General features: G+C 40.8%; 1 protein-coding gene across 3 annotated transcripts in view; it reads right to left on the bottom strand.

Moving 5' to 3' along the window:
- The window catches only part of TRIQK (triple QxxK/R motif containing), a 60,407-nt gene that overhangs the window by 30,770 nt on the left and 13,490 nt on the right, over nt 1-16,147 (bottom strand). For all 3 annotated transcript variants that reach the window (XM_087750078.1, XM_087750089.1, XM_087750100.1), the window contains one exon: nt 11,700-11,780. In XM_087750078.1, the coding sequence (XP_087606204.1) occupies nt 11,700-11,760 (61 nt within the window). In that variant the 5' untranslated portion in view covers nt 11,761-11,780. The remainder of the gene's footprint in view (nt 1-11,699; nt 11,781-16,147) is intronic.

Genomic DNA, 16,147 nt, shown 5'->3' with positions numbered 1-16,147 from the left:
CTTTGCTAAATTCAGTAGTGTGATACCTGTCCCAAATCTCCACCACCATAAAATCCAACATTCCTATTCATGGCCTCTTGACTGTAGGAAGTGTTTTTCCCTTCAGACTCAAAATTACCTGAAAGGTAGCTGGATAAAGCAAAAAAGTTAACACTACTATGCTTTTTAATGTCTCTTTTTGCATGAGTGATAGAAGTAAGATGGGAAAGACAGTCCTCTGTGGACTACATTTTTTTCTGCTTTTGCCACAGCCAAAATATTTTATTCTCCCTCTCTGAAGAGTACATGAAAGCACTTCCCTTTTTGTCCTTTTCATGATGACTACTCATTAGAATTTGATAGTTTTCTCTACACAAACACAACAGGTCATATTTGCTTTTTTATTAAGCCATTTGGACAGAAACTCTTCCATGGAATATATGCTATGGGGTCTGTGGTTTTCCAAGCTGCCTATCAAGATACACGGAGCCTCCTGTGTTGCAGACATGAGTCTGATTTTCTTGTAACTCTACCAATCGTTTCCATCTGGTATTGTACTTAACAGGTTGATTTTCTGAGACACTTCACACTATGAAGTATGTTAACGATTGTACCTTCATTTCTATTTGATTTGCAATTTATTCAATGTTTCTCCCTGTGCAGTTCATTCTAGCTTGCATAGTCCCCATCTATTCCAGAAAAGACACAGAGGACTGCAGCCTGTCTCTTCTGGAGAAGTATTTCTTCAGAGATAATCGCCCTAGTCACTTCACTCCATTTCTTTCTAATATTCAGTAGGCAAAATACACTGTACTATACCTGAATGTTATGGAAAAGGCTGTGCCAAAAAAAGTACTGCATTCAGGTTTTGTTGTGCCTTCCACATGTATGGAAGACATCATTGTTCGCTGCAGACAGTGTAAAATACCTCTAAAATACGTGGATTTAAACTATCGTAGTTATTATTTATAAAGTAATTCAGCCAGTAGGACTGATCTGACCTACAGAGGCCACTGGATTGAAATCAAAAGTGATTCTAAGAAGTCAGGGGAAGCCTACACAAGAAGCGAATCCTTCTTACATTTCCTAATCTGTTCAATCTGCATGTTGTACGGAATAAAGACTCTAGACTCACTCGAGGTGTAGCTTGGCTTTGCAATATGTTCAACAGCAATACTGGCTTATGGCACTTGTTGGGCTGAGTTTTGCCACACACTTCAGTCCCTGCAGTGTGCCATCTTGTTCTTCAACGCATATTAGCTCAGTTTGTGCATGCAGCCAGATGATGAAGATGATCAGGGAATTGATTCAACTGAAAAACTGCCCAGCACATCTTTTTCTTCAAGCTGGATCAAAATGGCACACGAACAGCTGTGCCATCCCAGAGGACAGTATAGTATACACTGTGACACAGGGACAAGAACAAGTAGAGAGAGGTAGGTGTTGCCAAAGGTCACTTTGTAATATCAAACTCTACCCTCTGGCTATCTGGTTGCAGGTGTACCAACATATTATACAATGCCAATAGGAACTGGAATTCAATGGTCTGCACCCTCCAATTGTTACCACAGTCCCTGGCACAGTTTGTGCCCAGAGTAGCCCTCTCCCAAGCAATTCCTACACATGGCTCAAGAGTTAACATAGGCCTGGAGCAATTTTCAATAAGCAGTTTGCAAGCAGCCACTTTGTTTTAGGGATAAAAGAGTTTAACAGTGTGGTCAGGGTCATTCGATGCCAGTTGGCCTCTGTGCCAGAAAGCAGTACCAGGCTTCTTTAACCTGCAAGTGCAGACATGAATCACCAGCCCAAACTCAGACTTTTTACCTGTTAGAAGAGAAGCCTACAAAGGTGATTCTTACACATCCCCACTCAATGCCTGCAAAACTCCTAGGAGGCCCCACCTGCACTCTAACTTAAAACTTCTTCCAGCTCTTCAGTGACAGTGACTGAAGGTCCCTCAGGCCAGGTCTACACAAACAGCTGCACACTCCTTCTGCCTGTGATGTGAACTGGTTAGGTGCAAGCCAACTTCAAACCAGGAGATGCACTGCCATAATACACAGCATCGTGGCCAAGTTAATTAGTGCTGCTAAGAGGCAGGTCAACACGAACACTATGCTCAAAAGGTCGAAAGCTGAGGGATTTAATGCACCCTCTGAGTTCAGACTTAGTCACAACAGCTTCAGTGAATCTGGGCCATGCTCTCATCAGTATACCGCAACCTTGAGCTGAAGGGACCATGTCTAATGCTGAGACACTGTTTCACTCCATATGCTAGTTCATTATCCAGCTCCTCTCTGTTTTGACTGCCAACAAATAATGATGTTTTCCAACACTTCTCCACTAGGAACTGAATGCACAAACATCGCATCATAAATGCCACCCAACATCTGCCAGGCAGTTACCATCTTCCCATGACTATCACCTAGGCTGAACCTGAGCAAGTGATTTAGTGACAAGCTGTGTCAAATCCTCTTACCTATCACACCCTAGATCATCCAAACCCCAATTCTTATGAACAAGAAAGCCCACAGGCATTCGGTTAAAATACCATAGGAAAATTAATTCTAACAAAAAACTCATGCATTCTAAAATTACTGTTACCTTGTTAATGAAAAATCAAATATCACAATCGAGGATATCAGTATTGCTACAAATCTTACAGAACCAATGCAGATATGGTGATAATAAGATATTCATAGAAAATAAACTAAGGAAAAGGCAGGCTTTTTCCACCTTTTCTATTTAACAGGCAGACAAAAGTCTTGAAAATATTATTATTTAATATATGAGTTATTTTAGAACAGTACCAATAGCTCAGCAGAGCAAAACTCACTCAGTTGGTCCCATGGTAAAGAGGGTATCTATGTAGCTGGGATGATGACAAGGAGCAGATTTCAAGTAAAGTATTTCAGAGATTAAACAACAGATTACTGACTTGCCTTATATTGTCTGTAAATTTATTAACTGCAACCAGAGCACTCAATCAGGGCAGAGTATTTGATTTCCCACATTCCACTTCTTATTGTACAGCTCTTTGTTCACTTCATGGTGCTTTGCTGTGCTGATCCAACTGCTACACAAATGAAACATCTCAAAATAACTATGAATGTGTGAATACTTTCAATAGTGCTTATTTTTAATCAGCCTTTACCACCGAGTAAAAGCAAAAGCTAGTCACATGATGTTTGTAATTTCTGTAACTGTAATTCAAATTAAGCAACTGCCTGCTTGTATTTTCATTCTAGCAGTTTGAGCTTACTAAGATCATTCTCCTGCTGCCCTGTTACTTCATTTCCCATCCAATGCTTAAAGCCTGCAAGTAATATGTAGACAATCCCATAAATAGTTCAAGACCTTGAAAACCACACTGTAGCCAGTTCCCAACTTTCTTCCAAAATAAGGCATAATAGATGCAAAAGCTTCCACTGAAAAAATATTTTTAATACAAACCAGTTACAGAAATCCCTGACAACGTGCAATTAATGGACCGCATGACAGCAAGCACCAATGTGAACAAATTCATTACAAAAGCCAGATGACTGTTCTATGGTCATGCTTACCCTGAACAGACATCTAACACATTTTTTTAAGGCCATAAATAGGTGCAATACCTGCTGAACTACATAATGCACATGGTCATGTCCTGAAGCATGAAATACAAAAGTCCCTTCAGTTAAACCTCTTGCATTGAGCCAAGGGGACTCTGTATCTTTCTTCTTAGACCAGTGCCCCCTGCAATGCTCACCAGACTCCTTGTTGCCTTCATTTCTGCTAGTCCAGAGAGTGGAGGAGCAGTAGAGGTTTAACAGACTGCCACCCTCCACTGTGGGACAATGGCTGGTCAAGACTTAACTGCACCAAAAAAAATAGTGCTACATCTCATAGCATTGTAACTGAAGAAATGCAGTGACAACTGTGCATTATGTCCACCTTAAACATCTATCAAGCACATCTTGATAGATGCACGTGCAATAGGCATTTCATTCTTATACCTTCTGAACTGCTGCCTTATGATAAAATAAGAGATCGGATTTGTAGTTCACTGTCCAACTCTCCTTGCATTTATATTGACATAATATTACCTACAAATACAAGCATATGCACCACACACAGAGAAGGCATATATATGAACACTGTATACATAGAAAAATTATGTCTGAGAGTTTTTAGAAATGCGTGTCTAAAGTTAGATTTACAGATTCACATTGAGATATGAGTACTTTGAAGTCCACCCTTCACACATACGAGCTAAGATTTTCAAAGCCTGGTGAAAGAATTTCTAAAAATGTTAAACTGCTCTGCCTCTGAATGTAATATATACATGCTTATGTGTCTATTGTGAAATTTTTCTGTATTTTGGAGAGGATGGGAAGAGGTTGTTTTCGGTTGATTTTTTTGACTGCAGAAATGAATCTATTGAAGAATGGATCAGAAACTGAGAGTAAGTACAAGCACTAATACGTATCATTGCAAGAGCCCTGTAGACACCAGATAACTTACAGGAACTGCAAGTGCTTGAAATAACACCATGCTGAAATGCAGTTCAGCAATTGGAAACAGCGTGTCAAATTTCACTCTCATTTACACCTACAAAAAAATTCATAGCAACTCCACTGAGTGAAATGGTGATATTGTTGATGAGATTAAAATAAGAGCAGACTATGAGCCTCCATCTGTATAAAAGTACTAAACAAGTGTAGTATAAACGTATAGTAAAAGTAGTATAATCAAACAAGTACAAAGAAACTCTAGGCCTTTGCTGTGGAGAGGAGATGGGAGCCAAGGGTTAGATACACCACCTTCCTCCTTAGCATCTCTGCGCGGTGTGTGTACACACTCCCACAGCCCCCTGGCTCTGCAGCCGCCCCTCCCGTCCCTGCTCAGGCTGGGGCTGCGCCTGCCCGGCAAATGAAAACTAAATAATATCCATGCAAACACAAGTACATATCCAGATCTACCATCACCTTTTATGCTCTAAGCCAAGGCAATAAAATATAGCTTTACTGCTTTGGACTTTAAAAAATAAGTGATCACATACTGTATGTGCTGAAAATCCCCCATCAGCCTTCATAGAACATAGTTAAAAACATCCCAATCGTCACAAAATGTGGATTAAATTAGTACAGCCAGGCTAAGCTTCACTTCACAGCAGTGTTTTCATCAGCTGCTCCTGCTTCAGCTTCCAAGAAGTGATGCCACTGGCATAAAACTGAAATCAAAACAACAATCACTGACCAAAAGATCTAGTTCAATTTTTGTGACAAAGAAATTCATTCTTCATAAAACCTCCTCCCAAACAAAAGAAAAGTGACTACACGTGGTATCCGGGGCATATCACTGTGAAGTACGAAACTCAGCATAGGAAAAGATTCCAAAACTTGCCAACAGTCACACATAATAGCAAAAGGAGGGGTTTTTTCTTACTTCTCTTTATTATGTGCTTAATAGTACATTTTTATTAGAAAAAGTCAAGCGAGTAAATGTAATGTTCCATATGCAAAAAAAAAAGGGCACGTTGTGCACTGGAACTGCCTATTTCTTGGGTTGTTTTTACACTCTAAGTAAATAGTAGGAGAGGTCTCTTCCCTTTTGGTCTCAACTTCAAATAACAGGTATTTGTTTCTGTACTTTTCCCTTCTGTACCTTTCCCCCAATAAATAGGTGACTGACATCAAATATGGGGAAAAAAACCAGGTTGGAGAGTTTCCATTCCATTGACATCAGTCCTGCTACATCTTTGCTTGTGACAGAGGAGAGCAATCTCGATGATGCAAATGCTGTCTGCTGGTCCTGTGCCTTTTCTTACCAGACAAAAGATATAGAGATTCCTGTTTTGTGAAAAATGGTGTGATTTTGAAACTTTGAGCACAAATTCAGTCCAAACATTTTTTGCTGCTGTTGCTGTTGTTTCAGAAATGAAATCTAAAATTTTGATGCTGATAACAAACATTTCCTGATCCAAAACAAAATAAAACAATCACATTTCACTTCAAAGTATGTAATATATTTCAGAAGAAAGTATCAAAATGTGACTTTTTCCTTTTTTTGAGCTGAAAAGGAAGACTGTTAGCGGCCAGTTTGATTTGAGCACGTAAGGGCACTACTCAGGATAGGGAAGGCAGAGGGACATTAACTCTGTAAAAAAATAAAGAAGGTGAACAATAATGGAAAACAGAGAAAAAGGTGAGGTGGTAGAGAGTAAAGACACTTCTTTTCGCAGTAGGGTAAGTGGAGATGGCAATCTGCCACAAGAAGAGCTTCCCTCCAGAGACAGCGAGGCAACAGGTCCATGCTCACGACTGAGCTGGTAGCTGGAGGTGGGAACCCCAGAAACTTTCTTGCTGCTACTAGTCCCCATCCATCCATCATTCACCCATCCATCTCACCAAGGTCTATGCCTTCATACTGTCAGCGCAACCATATTACCACAAATGACTCCTGGTGTGGGAGACTGGGACTGCTTTCCTTCACAATCACCCAGCTGACAGCTGAGCTACTCTGTGCAGGAGGTGGGGAGGCAGCAGAGCCCAGCTCTGCCCACCATGCTCGCACTCAGAGACAAGCTCTTCTCCATCTCACTGGGGCTACAGTGAGGCCGTAGCCCTTGGCACTAGTATGAGGCGCCTTTCTTCTGGACAACTCACCAGTTCCCCACACCGAGGAGTTTTAAAAAAGGGGCAACTTTACCCACAGAGTTTTATCTGTTAATTCAGGTGGGCAGTTTCTCTCCCCTCTTGCGCTGCTACAGCCGGGGTGACCCCCACCCAGTCCCCTTTACCACCCCATTGCTCTGCGTGCGCTATGCCAATGAGCACCACCTCCTCCACCGAGCCACCGTGCTCAGCCTAGCGCCTTGTGCTTTCCAAAACAAAAAGAGAATTTATTTTCATTCACAACTTTTACTCCTTCCCAGGGGATGTGAGGAGCTTTGTTTACTCCAGAGATCCCCTGGGCTATGCCTATATAAGCTCCAGCCCCTAAAGGATCAAGCCAGCAAGTCAGAAGATACAGAGCAGACAATAAGCAGACCTTCGAGTCTACAAATTGGAGGTTGAATGATTGGCAAACAACCTCTCCTCATGAAAAATTATGCTACAGCAACACAATAGTAATGGGAGCCAAAAGTATGTCTATTCCTGATTTGTAGACCAGGTTTTAGTTATGCTATAATCCTCTCAGTATGCCTGCTTAGGATCCCACAATCACACGAGTCATGAACACTACCCACAAATCCTGCGGCTTCCATGCCGAGCAAGCGACACACCAGATGAAGAAGGATGGAAAATATACATGTGGAATTGTTCTGGGAACTTAAAGCACACATAACAGTAAACAAAGCAAATATGGTGCAAAACCTGTTGCTATTTTCACAGCATTTGCAGAGCAAAGCTGCATAAATGCAGAAAGATGCATACTGCCTCACACCTTTCCTCCGATCCCAGCAAATTAAGCACAGCAGCACAAACAGCAGCAGTGAGAAGGAAACGCTGTGCAGAAGAGCTGCCCTGTTTGCTGCTGCGCTACAGGTATATGTTTGGGTACGTGTGAGAGAGCTGAATAAAGAGTGTAAAAATTACTTTTCCTCATGCCTCCTCCAGAGCCTTGGCTGCTCACGGGGAACCGAATGGGGAGAGTCCCTCAGCACCGTCCTCCCTCCTCCAGGCACAGTCTAAGCCAGTTTGAAAAGGTTACTGTTGTTGTTCCCTGTCCCACTTGGGGACAGTCTTCACAAAGCCAGTGCCAGTTTGGTCTGATAACTAAAAGGCTGCCTCTGCTCCCCACGGAAAAGGCAGTGCCACTGTCGGATACTGGAGCACTTGCTGAACGAGAGGCACTACAGACAAATTTTGGCTGGTGGCAGGAGAGATGGCCGAAAGCCAGCTGACAGAGAAGAGCAATATCAATCTCTATGCCGGGGGAATCCTCTGAAAATGCTACTGAAGCAAACAGCAACCGCTAACAGCACAGCGGCAAACGAGACACGTGCGATCCTAAGCTCATGGAGGAGAGAAAATGGCAAGCGGCTGAACTAAAGTGATCAATATGAACTTGAACCGTGGCACAGGGCAAACATGTGGTGTGCCGTATGGAAACGCAGAACAAAACAGAAAGCTTGGAACAAAATGAAATTAAAAATCTGCTTTTATTTCAAATTACTCCACTAAACATCTAACTGAAAATTGTGTTGAAGTTGACATGACTTTGTGACATGTTGTTCTTTGAAGACTGCCATTTTCCATCAAAAACAAAAAAAGTATTAAAAACGTTTCAGTCTGGTTACCTTTTATTCTGCAAGGCTAGACAGTATTAAATCGTGAGCTGAAAAAAAATGTCATACCACTAGTCACCAAGAGATAGCTGTTCAGCCAACATCCATCATAATATTTTCAAGAATCCATAGATACTGAACACCTGGAAAAGAAGAATGGCAACCACTCCAAGCATGGATTTAGAACTTTAAATGGGTTTGATAAATTAATTTTTTTAAAGACAGGCCCCATGCAGCCTCCCTTTGCCCACTGTTTCTAGATATAACCTATCTGGGAAAGGGTGATCGAACGTCCACCTCCACAACAGATGAGCCTTCTGTCTCTGTTCTCCTACAAATGAGAATGACCCTCCCATAAGCTACACAGTCCTGGAGCGTGACGGCGTTCTGTATTCTGGGAGGTCTTCTACTGAACAGCCTCACACTAAAGCATCCGTGCAAAAGTACCTAAGCTGCCAAATCTAGGGCTTATTTGATGAATGGATTTTAAGAAAAAAATGAAATTCTTCCTGTATAATTTCTAATAAGTATCTGAATTAAATCAGATCATGAAGAATTAGATCAAGAGGAGTTAAAATTAAGGACCTGAAGCGTCTCTCCTATGAGGAAAGGGTGAGAGAGCTGGGACTGTTTACCCAAGAGAAGACAAGACTCGGGAGACCTCATCAATGTCTATAAATACCTGAAGGGAGGATGCAAAGAGGACAGAGCGAGGCTCTTCTCAGTGGTGCCCAGTGACAGGACTAGAGGCAATGGGCACCCACCGAAACACTTTGAGGGTGGTCAAAACAGGAACAGGTTGTCCAGAGAAGTTGTGGAGTTTCCCTCCTTGAAGATATTCAAAAGCCATCTGGACACCGTCCTGGGCAACTGGCTGTAGGTGGCCCTGCTTGAGCAGGGGGGTTGGACCAGATGACCTCCAGAGGTCCTTGCTAACCTCAACCATTCTGTGATTCTGTGATAAACAGATGAATTATCAACACTTACGCAAAACTATATAAAAAGAAAAAAAATCAAGAAGTAATGGCAAAAAATGAAAGATTTCCATACTCATTATGGCAAGAAAAGTTTTTTATTGGACAATATTTGTCAATAATACACCTATTTGTCCTATAATACACCCAGACGCATAATGAGACTAGAGGGATAGTTCCACTAAGCTCAGCTACCCGGCCTAAAGCTAGCCCAAAATGCTTATACATAAAACTCAAACATGCTTGCAACATTACAGTATAAAACAGTATCCATAAATTTTCGACTCCCCCCTCTCATTAAGTTCACTGGTGAGATCAGAGAACTAATTTCCATTGGCAAACGCTATGGCTATATCAGTGAATGACCAGAGTGGGAGCTGAAACGACCATCATCAGAGCAAAAGGCAGTGGATAGTCTATTTTAGTTCTTGCTCTCTGTCCTCTAAGGAATACTACAATCACAGAAACACCTCCTAGGTTATATAGTTTATTTGCCTGCCGGTGTGAGATTCTTCCCTACGATAATTTTTAACACTTGCTTTTGCCAAGTTAAGAGCAACGCGTCACATCTAAGGAAAATAAGCTTATTATGAGCCCCCTCAGACACTGCATCTTGCAGTACCCAATGGATCACGGTGCTGCATCATGTAACAGGGAAGGTGCCAAAGTGTTCAGACAACAAGCTAGCCTGAAACTGAAGAGTCAGCTACATAACAGGATCCCTCTGAGTGCTGGGCCGCAATACAAATACGCTTTCCCCCTTGCTACAGCACAGGGTCCCCTCCCCTGCTCAAGGCACAGATGATCAGTCCTAGCATCTCACAGGTGGGAGATGTGGAACCGCAGTGCAACGTGGTAGTAATGTGCAAGAAATAGCCCGAGCTGTGAAAAAGCAGGAGGTAATTTTGTAAGTCTCATACTTAGATGCAGCTTTACAATCCCCTGGTCCTCCAGCAGCCCAGCCTGCTCTCCAGGGATCCCACAGAGGACTTCAAAAAACAACTCCAACCGTGATCACCTGAAGGTGTTCACAAAAGGAAGAAAAGCAACCCTAAAGGAGATGGCTGAAAAAGAAGTGACTGCGATGAAAAACATGTGGAGAAAATGCCAGAAGGCTGATGCAATCATCCTCTCTCCAAACACCCAGTTACACGGGAGGCGTTGTCCTGAAGATGAGCTGCAGGGCTCCCACTTCTCACCAAACCCATTTGGGTGAAATATTTGTGGTGTCATCTTCTGCTGGTAATAGTTTCCTTGCAAGGTTTCCTACACGAAACCTAAATCGCACAAAAGTGTAGAGCCCACCTATTTAAACATTTTTCCCGTGTATATGCTTCCCATCTGTAAAGGTACTTGGAAGTTTTCAGCCACGTTTCTAACTATCTCAGAGAATGAAATGAGGAAGTCAGCCACACAAACTGCCCAAGATTAGGAAATATAGAGAATTTCGCAGCTATTTAAAACAAATAAAATACAAAATAGTCCCTTACTTTCAATTTTAAATGCAGAAAAGACCATTAAAACAGTTATATTAAAATAATAAGGCAGCACTAAAAAAATTAAGACATGATAAAAATAAGATTATTCACATACATCTAGCTCTTTCACCATGAGAATGTACATTATAAACAGCCTTTTTTTCACAGACACTTGCTGTTTTTCTGCATATTTAAACACAGATGTGGGTGCTTAGCAACTGTAAAACAAAGTCATTTACTTAAATAACTGAGTATAGATTAAGGTACTTCATTTTATATACGTACTTTTAAAATATTGTGTCTGTTTTATAATATTATTTAACACCTAGAGAGACAGAATCCTCATATATGGATTCCAAAAATAAGTCACTTACCTTTGCATTTAAGTAAAGAAATAGGGATTTGAGTCTCCTATGTAGGTATCTGTGTGAGTGTACATGTGTGCATTCGTGTGTGTGCATTTGCATACTTTGTATACGTCACCTATATATACAACGGGTAAGAACAGAAAAAGACCTAGAAAAATAAACTATTAACATGTTAAAAGTATTCCATTAGTGTGAGAATAAATCCAGTTATAAAACGTTAAGGTCTGTATCATTCAGCGTATCAAAAATTGTTACAAAACAGGAAGAGTATTTTGTTCGAAATGCCCATATTTTAAACTAGAGACAAACAGGAAAATCAGGAAAGTTCCAACAGTGAAACATCATGGAACTGCTGCACTGCAGTATTTCACCAATATTTCCAAACACAGAACATGGGCTTTTTCAAGTTACTCGAAACACTGTCTTCATGAAAGGTTTTGCTGAATGAATTAGTCAACAGCATATAAAAAAATGTTTCCCTGGAGTGTGCATTGTTTTGCACCACTCACAAGCAAAATAAAGTTTTTGAAGAGGAATAATACATTTTGTTACACTAACTGAAAGAGTTCAGCCTGTGGCTGAAAAGAGATTTTTTTTAACCACACAAACTTTTCTTCAGATCTCTTACCTATTTGTTTCCTGTACTGGTCAACAGGAGTCCTTGCTGTAGAAGCATCTTTTCTACCCATCGTTTTCAATCCAAAAATCACTGTCGGTATCAGAAAAAAAAAAAAAAAAAAAAAAAAAGCGCATTATTCCTAAATAAGTTACTAAGGAAATCAATGACTTACAACATCAGAAAAAACTGTAACAAGCAACATTTACATGATTATACACGAAGACATAAGCCTTCCCAGAGTACAATGAGACATTGGAGTTAGTTAATCATCACTATTCTGAAGACTATTAGATAAATTCTAAACGTACCTTTTTCCCCATTGCATGGGTTATTAACATTACAGAATGCCTGTTAGTTTGAATAAAAAAAAGAAAAAAAAAAAGGATGTAAACTGATTGCACTGTAATTCACCATTTGGTACCATTGAATTACATTCCTATATAATTTTTTTCTTTAGTAAACCAGAGAGTGAATGTAGCATTGCGAGCTGCTTCTATTGTTGGCAAACACATTTACACTACGCCTGGCAGTCTGAGGCAGGACTAGGCATGTGTGCATCCACAGGTGTAACTGCTGAGGAATCCCACCTGCAGACGCAGCCCTCCAGCCGCCCTGAGCAAAAGAGAGGAGCAGATACCTAAAACACAGCAACCCCACACTCTCCTACCCTCCCGTCATGGGCTCTAGAGATCTGCCAATGAAAAGAAAGTGGAGAATAAAGGTGAGAGCTGGGGCTGTGCCCATTTTACACCTCTCAGCCAAAGCACTGAGAGTTTAAATCACCTTCAATGCATTTAGCTAACAACCATCCTGACTCTTGAATGGGCTTCTCACGTTGCACGGCACAAGCAGTGACAGTAGGATTGCACAGGGAACTGCACTATCATTCATCCAAAGATGCTCTTTTTGGTACTTTGGTGCTCCCACACCACCCATGTAACTCAACCAGCATCATCTGAGCAGTGTTCTAGCAACCCCCCGATATACCCGTTTAATGTGCAAAACCTTACGGTCTCTTATTCATCCGTTCACAGGGCTGCCACTCAAAAGATACAGTAAGATTTTACAAACATGCTCATTTCACCTCTTTTTCCATAGTCAAAAAACACCTGGCTTTTATAGTCACGCTTGTTGCTCAAAACACTGGTTTTCAACCATTTTGGCTGGGCTGACGACATCACTCATCACAGTGATGATTAAGCCCCACTATTTGACCATCTTTATAACACAAGTGTCCCAACATCAACCTCTGCGCTCAGAAGAGAACTGACATTTTGCAAAGTGTCAGACTTACCATTCGAGCACAGAAGACGCACAACAGCCGACGCTTGCCTCTTCCCAACCAGCCTTGGCAAGCACGGTGCCAAGGGCAAACTTTGGCTGAACTGTCCCGGGTAGCCACAAACCGTCTGCAGATTGAGCACATATGGCCTTGAGAGTATCTGCAAGTTTTACTTTTCTGTTAGGCATAACGAGCTGCGCTACAGCAAGACGAGCTTCCCTGGGCTCTGCCAAGGCACTCCGTCTGGGAAACGCAGCCCTTGAAGGCACTGCAAAGCCAAACCATGGGCCAAAAAGCATGCCAAGGCACTGCTGAACGGACAACCGTCAGCATCACGACCTTAAACATCCACCATTATTTCCTGTATAGTTTCAAACAAGGTTTATAGTATAGCTGCAGGAATGATCCCACCAGTTATTTGCGCATTTTAAAACCACAAAGTTTCTTCTTTTGTATTTATCTATTCTACAAGAATTATTGGCATTTAATGCCAAGTGGCAAATCCAGAACAACAGAGATGGAACCAGGCTCCTTAATCTAAAGTGTGGGACACAGAGCATAAAATGAACTTTGGTGCTCAAAAATCAGCAACCTTTTTTAAAGGAATTCAGGAATAATAACAAGGTATAAAAGACTGTCATTTTTTAATCCAAACTGAAAACTCAATGATAGCATTCTAATGTCTCCATACATTACTTCGGTTTAATTCAGAGAATACTCCCATTTTATGTAAAACACATAAGCAGTGGACTGAAATCCACTGCGTTTTTTTTCCCCCTCTATTATGTTTCCCAGCTATTCTCTCAACTGAGCTGTATTTCTCACATAACGTTCACATCAGAACAATGAGAGTGCAAAATAAAAGTACCATTTGAACTTTCAGCTAGTTGAGGAGATAATATATACATTTTACACTGCAAAGCTAGTTCTTGGCTTTTTTATGCCACTGTTAGGCACTGTTTTGTCTTGCCTTTTGCAATTCCAATAGCCTACCAATGTTTTGTAACAAAACGTCAGCTGTGAAAGATGTTTGCAGTTTTAGCAGTGCCAATAAACACAAGAAGAAAATGCAGGCAAAAATTATTTCCCAACTTAATACAAGCCACAGAGATGCTCGCGTTTGCCCGCGTGGCTCGGTGTCACCGACTCCCGCATCTAGAACCTCGACTCCTCTTTGTTCTTCAAAGGGATGCAGTAATCATCATTCATTTCCACCGCTTTGATGGTTAGATAGCAAACGCCCGAGAAACCCATGGAGACATTAGCACATACAGCTGCAATGTCTAATAAGACAGCTATTTGCATAAAAGATCAGCCACAATTTAGAATGTGTGGTGATAGATGTGGAAAGGGAATAACAGATCTATATTAGCATGTACGAAACCGAGATTGTTTTCACAATTTAATTCCTCAGGGACTGTGGCTCATCACCTTCTCTTGTAAAGAATCCTGCATTCCCTGAGGAAGCAACTTTCCACGAGCCAGAGTTAAACTAAAATATGGATTAATAAGAGATAATATTTATTATTTATGAACCTTGCTGTAGGAGTGATTTCCAACGTAACTTTCCGATCCGTTTCTGTAAAGGAAAAGCCTGGAACCTTTATGAGTCACGAAATGATTTGAAAAGCACCTTTTCCGCATTTAAAATAGCAGCAGTCATCCTACAATAATTGGTCATCTTTACTGTAAATGACATTTGCACTCAAGTCTTTCCCCACTGTCTCTGGCCGCTCCTCTGCCTCCGATGTCAGCGTGTGGAGGATCTGGCCTCTCCTCAGTTTCCCTGCCAAACAGAAGGGATAGGCAGCGTGCCGCGCTGCCTGTACCCCGAGCGGCCTTCAGGTCCCTGGAATTTTAATGACTACATAACCATTTATAAAACACGTAAAGGAGCTTGGCACTGCTCTTTTTACTGGCTACTAAAAATACTTTAAGAGTAATTTCAGATCATTTGAAAGCAACGTGAGCCCTCCTCAACTTTCAAGCTTTTACAAAAGATGGTTTTAAGAAAATGAAGTGAGGCCGAATGGAATGGTATTTTGTTTATTCCTATATCAGAGATACTTCAAGGTCAAAAGACATCTTTGTTTTTGTGGTTCCCTTCACTCTTTCTGTTCCCCTCTAGTAATTCACCTTTGAAGGCTTAAACCCTCAGAAGAACACGATTTTTCTTTTCCTCCTCTTTTATTCATTAGCAGTGACTGATACACACAATAAATTGCCTATTATCACCTTCAACTGTCAATAGCATTTTGTGAGATAAAAAACAGTTCCGAATGTCCATTCAAGGTCTGGCCACAGGAGTGTTTAAATCCCGACTCACTTTCCTTGATGCATACACAGCCTGTATCAACCAAAAAAAAAAAAATCTAAAGCAATTACTTTAATGAAATAGAAACTCACCACGAATGACTTTAGAAATACTAATAAAAAATAAGTACAGGGACTATACAGCACAAAGATTGCACTTTGTGCATTTATGGTGCGATACAAATGATTAATAACAGTGATAAGGCTTAAAGTGTGAACCAGTGAACACTCAAAGATCTACCTATCTGCATGTGTACAAACTTTCTTAGTGGTGATATTTGATAGTATGTCTGTATTCTTCAACAACAAGCTGCCTAAATATTAATAGAGGGCACGTTAAAGAAAAAAATAATCAGTGAAATGACTGGTTTTCTAGCTGAAATATAGCTAGTCAGTTGAGAGAAAAGCAAGTAAAACTTCAGGATAGAAAAGAACCACTACAGAATGGAAAAGTACTGGACCAAGTCTTCAGCTGTAATTGAAAATGTCGGTGAATGCACAGTGAATATCTGCATATATGCAGAAGTACCTTATCCTTAATTGCAAATAGATATCTAACTTAAAAATCCTTTTTTTCTTGTTGTTGTTGTTGGATGCATTGCAGGTTGATAATTTGAACTCATAGCCCAAATCATTCTTTAATATAATTCAAAGCTTACTGATGTCAGTGAAAGAATTGGTCTTTTACCATTCAATTCCATAGCTCATAGTTTAATAAATAATGGATATTAAAACCCTTACAAGTTACAAGAGTGCAAAAATAGGCTTTTATCCCCCTCGGGTAAAATCCAAGGAGCACATCAGATCCTCTGCGAACATCAAGTTATTCCAAAGAACTGGTAGCACTGCATTTAAAGTGGGA

Source organism: Nipponia nippon, unplaced genomic scaffold (genome assembly GCF_047370975.1).
Source record: "Nipponia nippon isolate SJK-2023a ecotype South Korea unplaced genomic scaffold, ASM4737097v1 scaffold_1, whole genome shotgun sequence".
NCBI lineage: Eukaryota > Metazoa > Chordata > Aves > Pelecaniformes > Threskiornithidae > Nipponia > Nipponia nippon.
The sequence above is the reverse complement of the archived record's forward strand: the minus strand, read 5'-3'. Positions and strand labels throughout refer to the sequence as shown.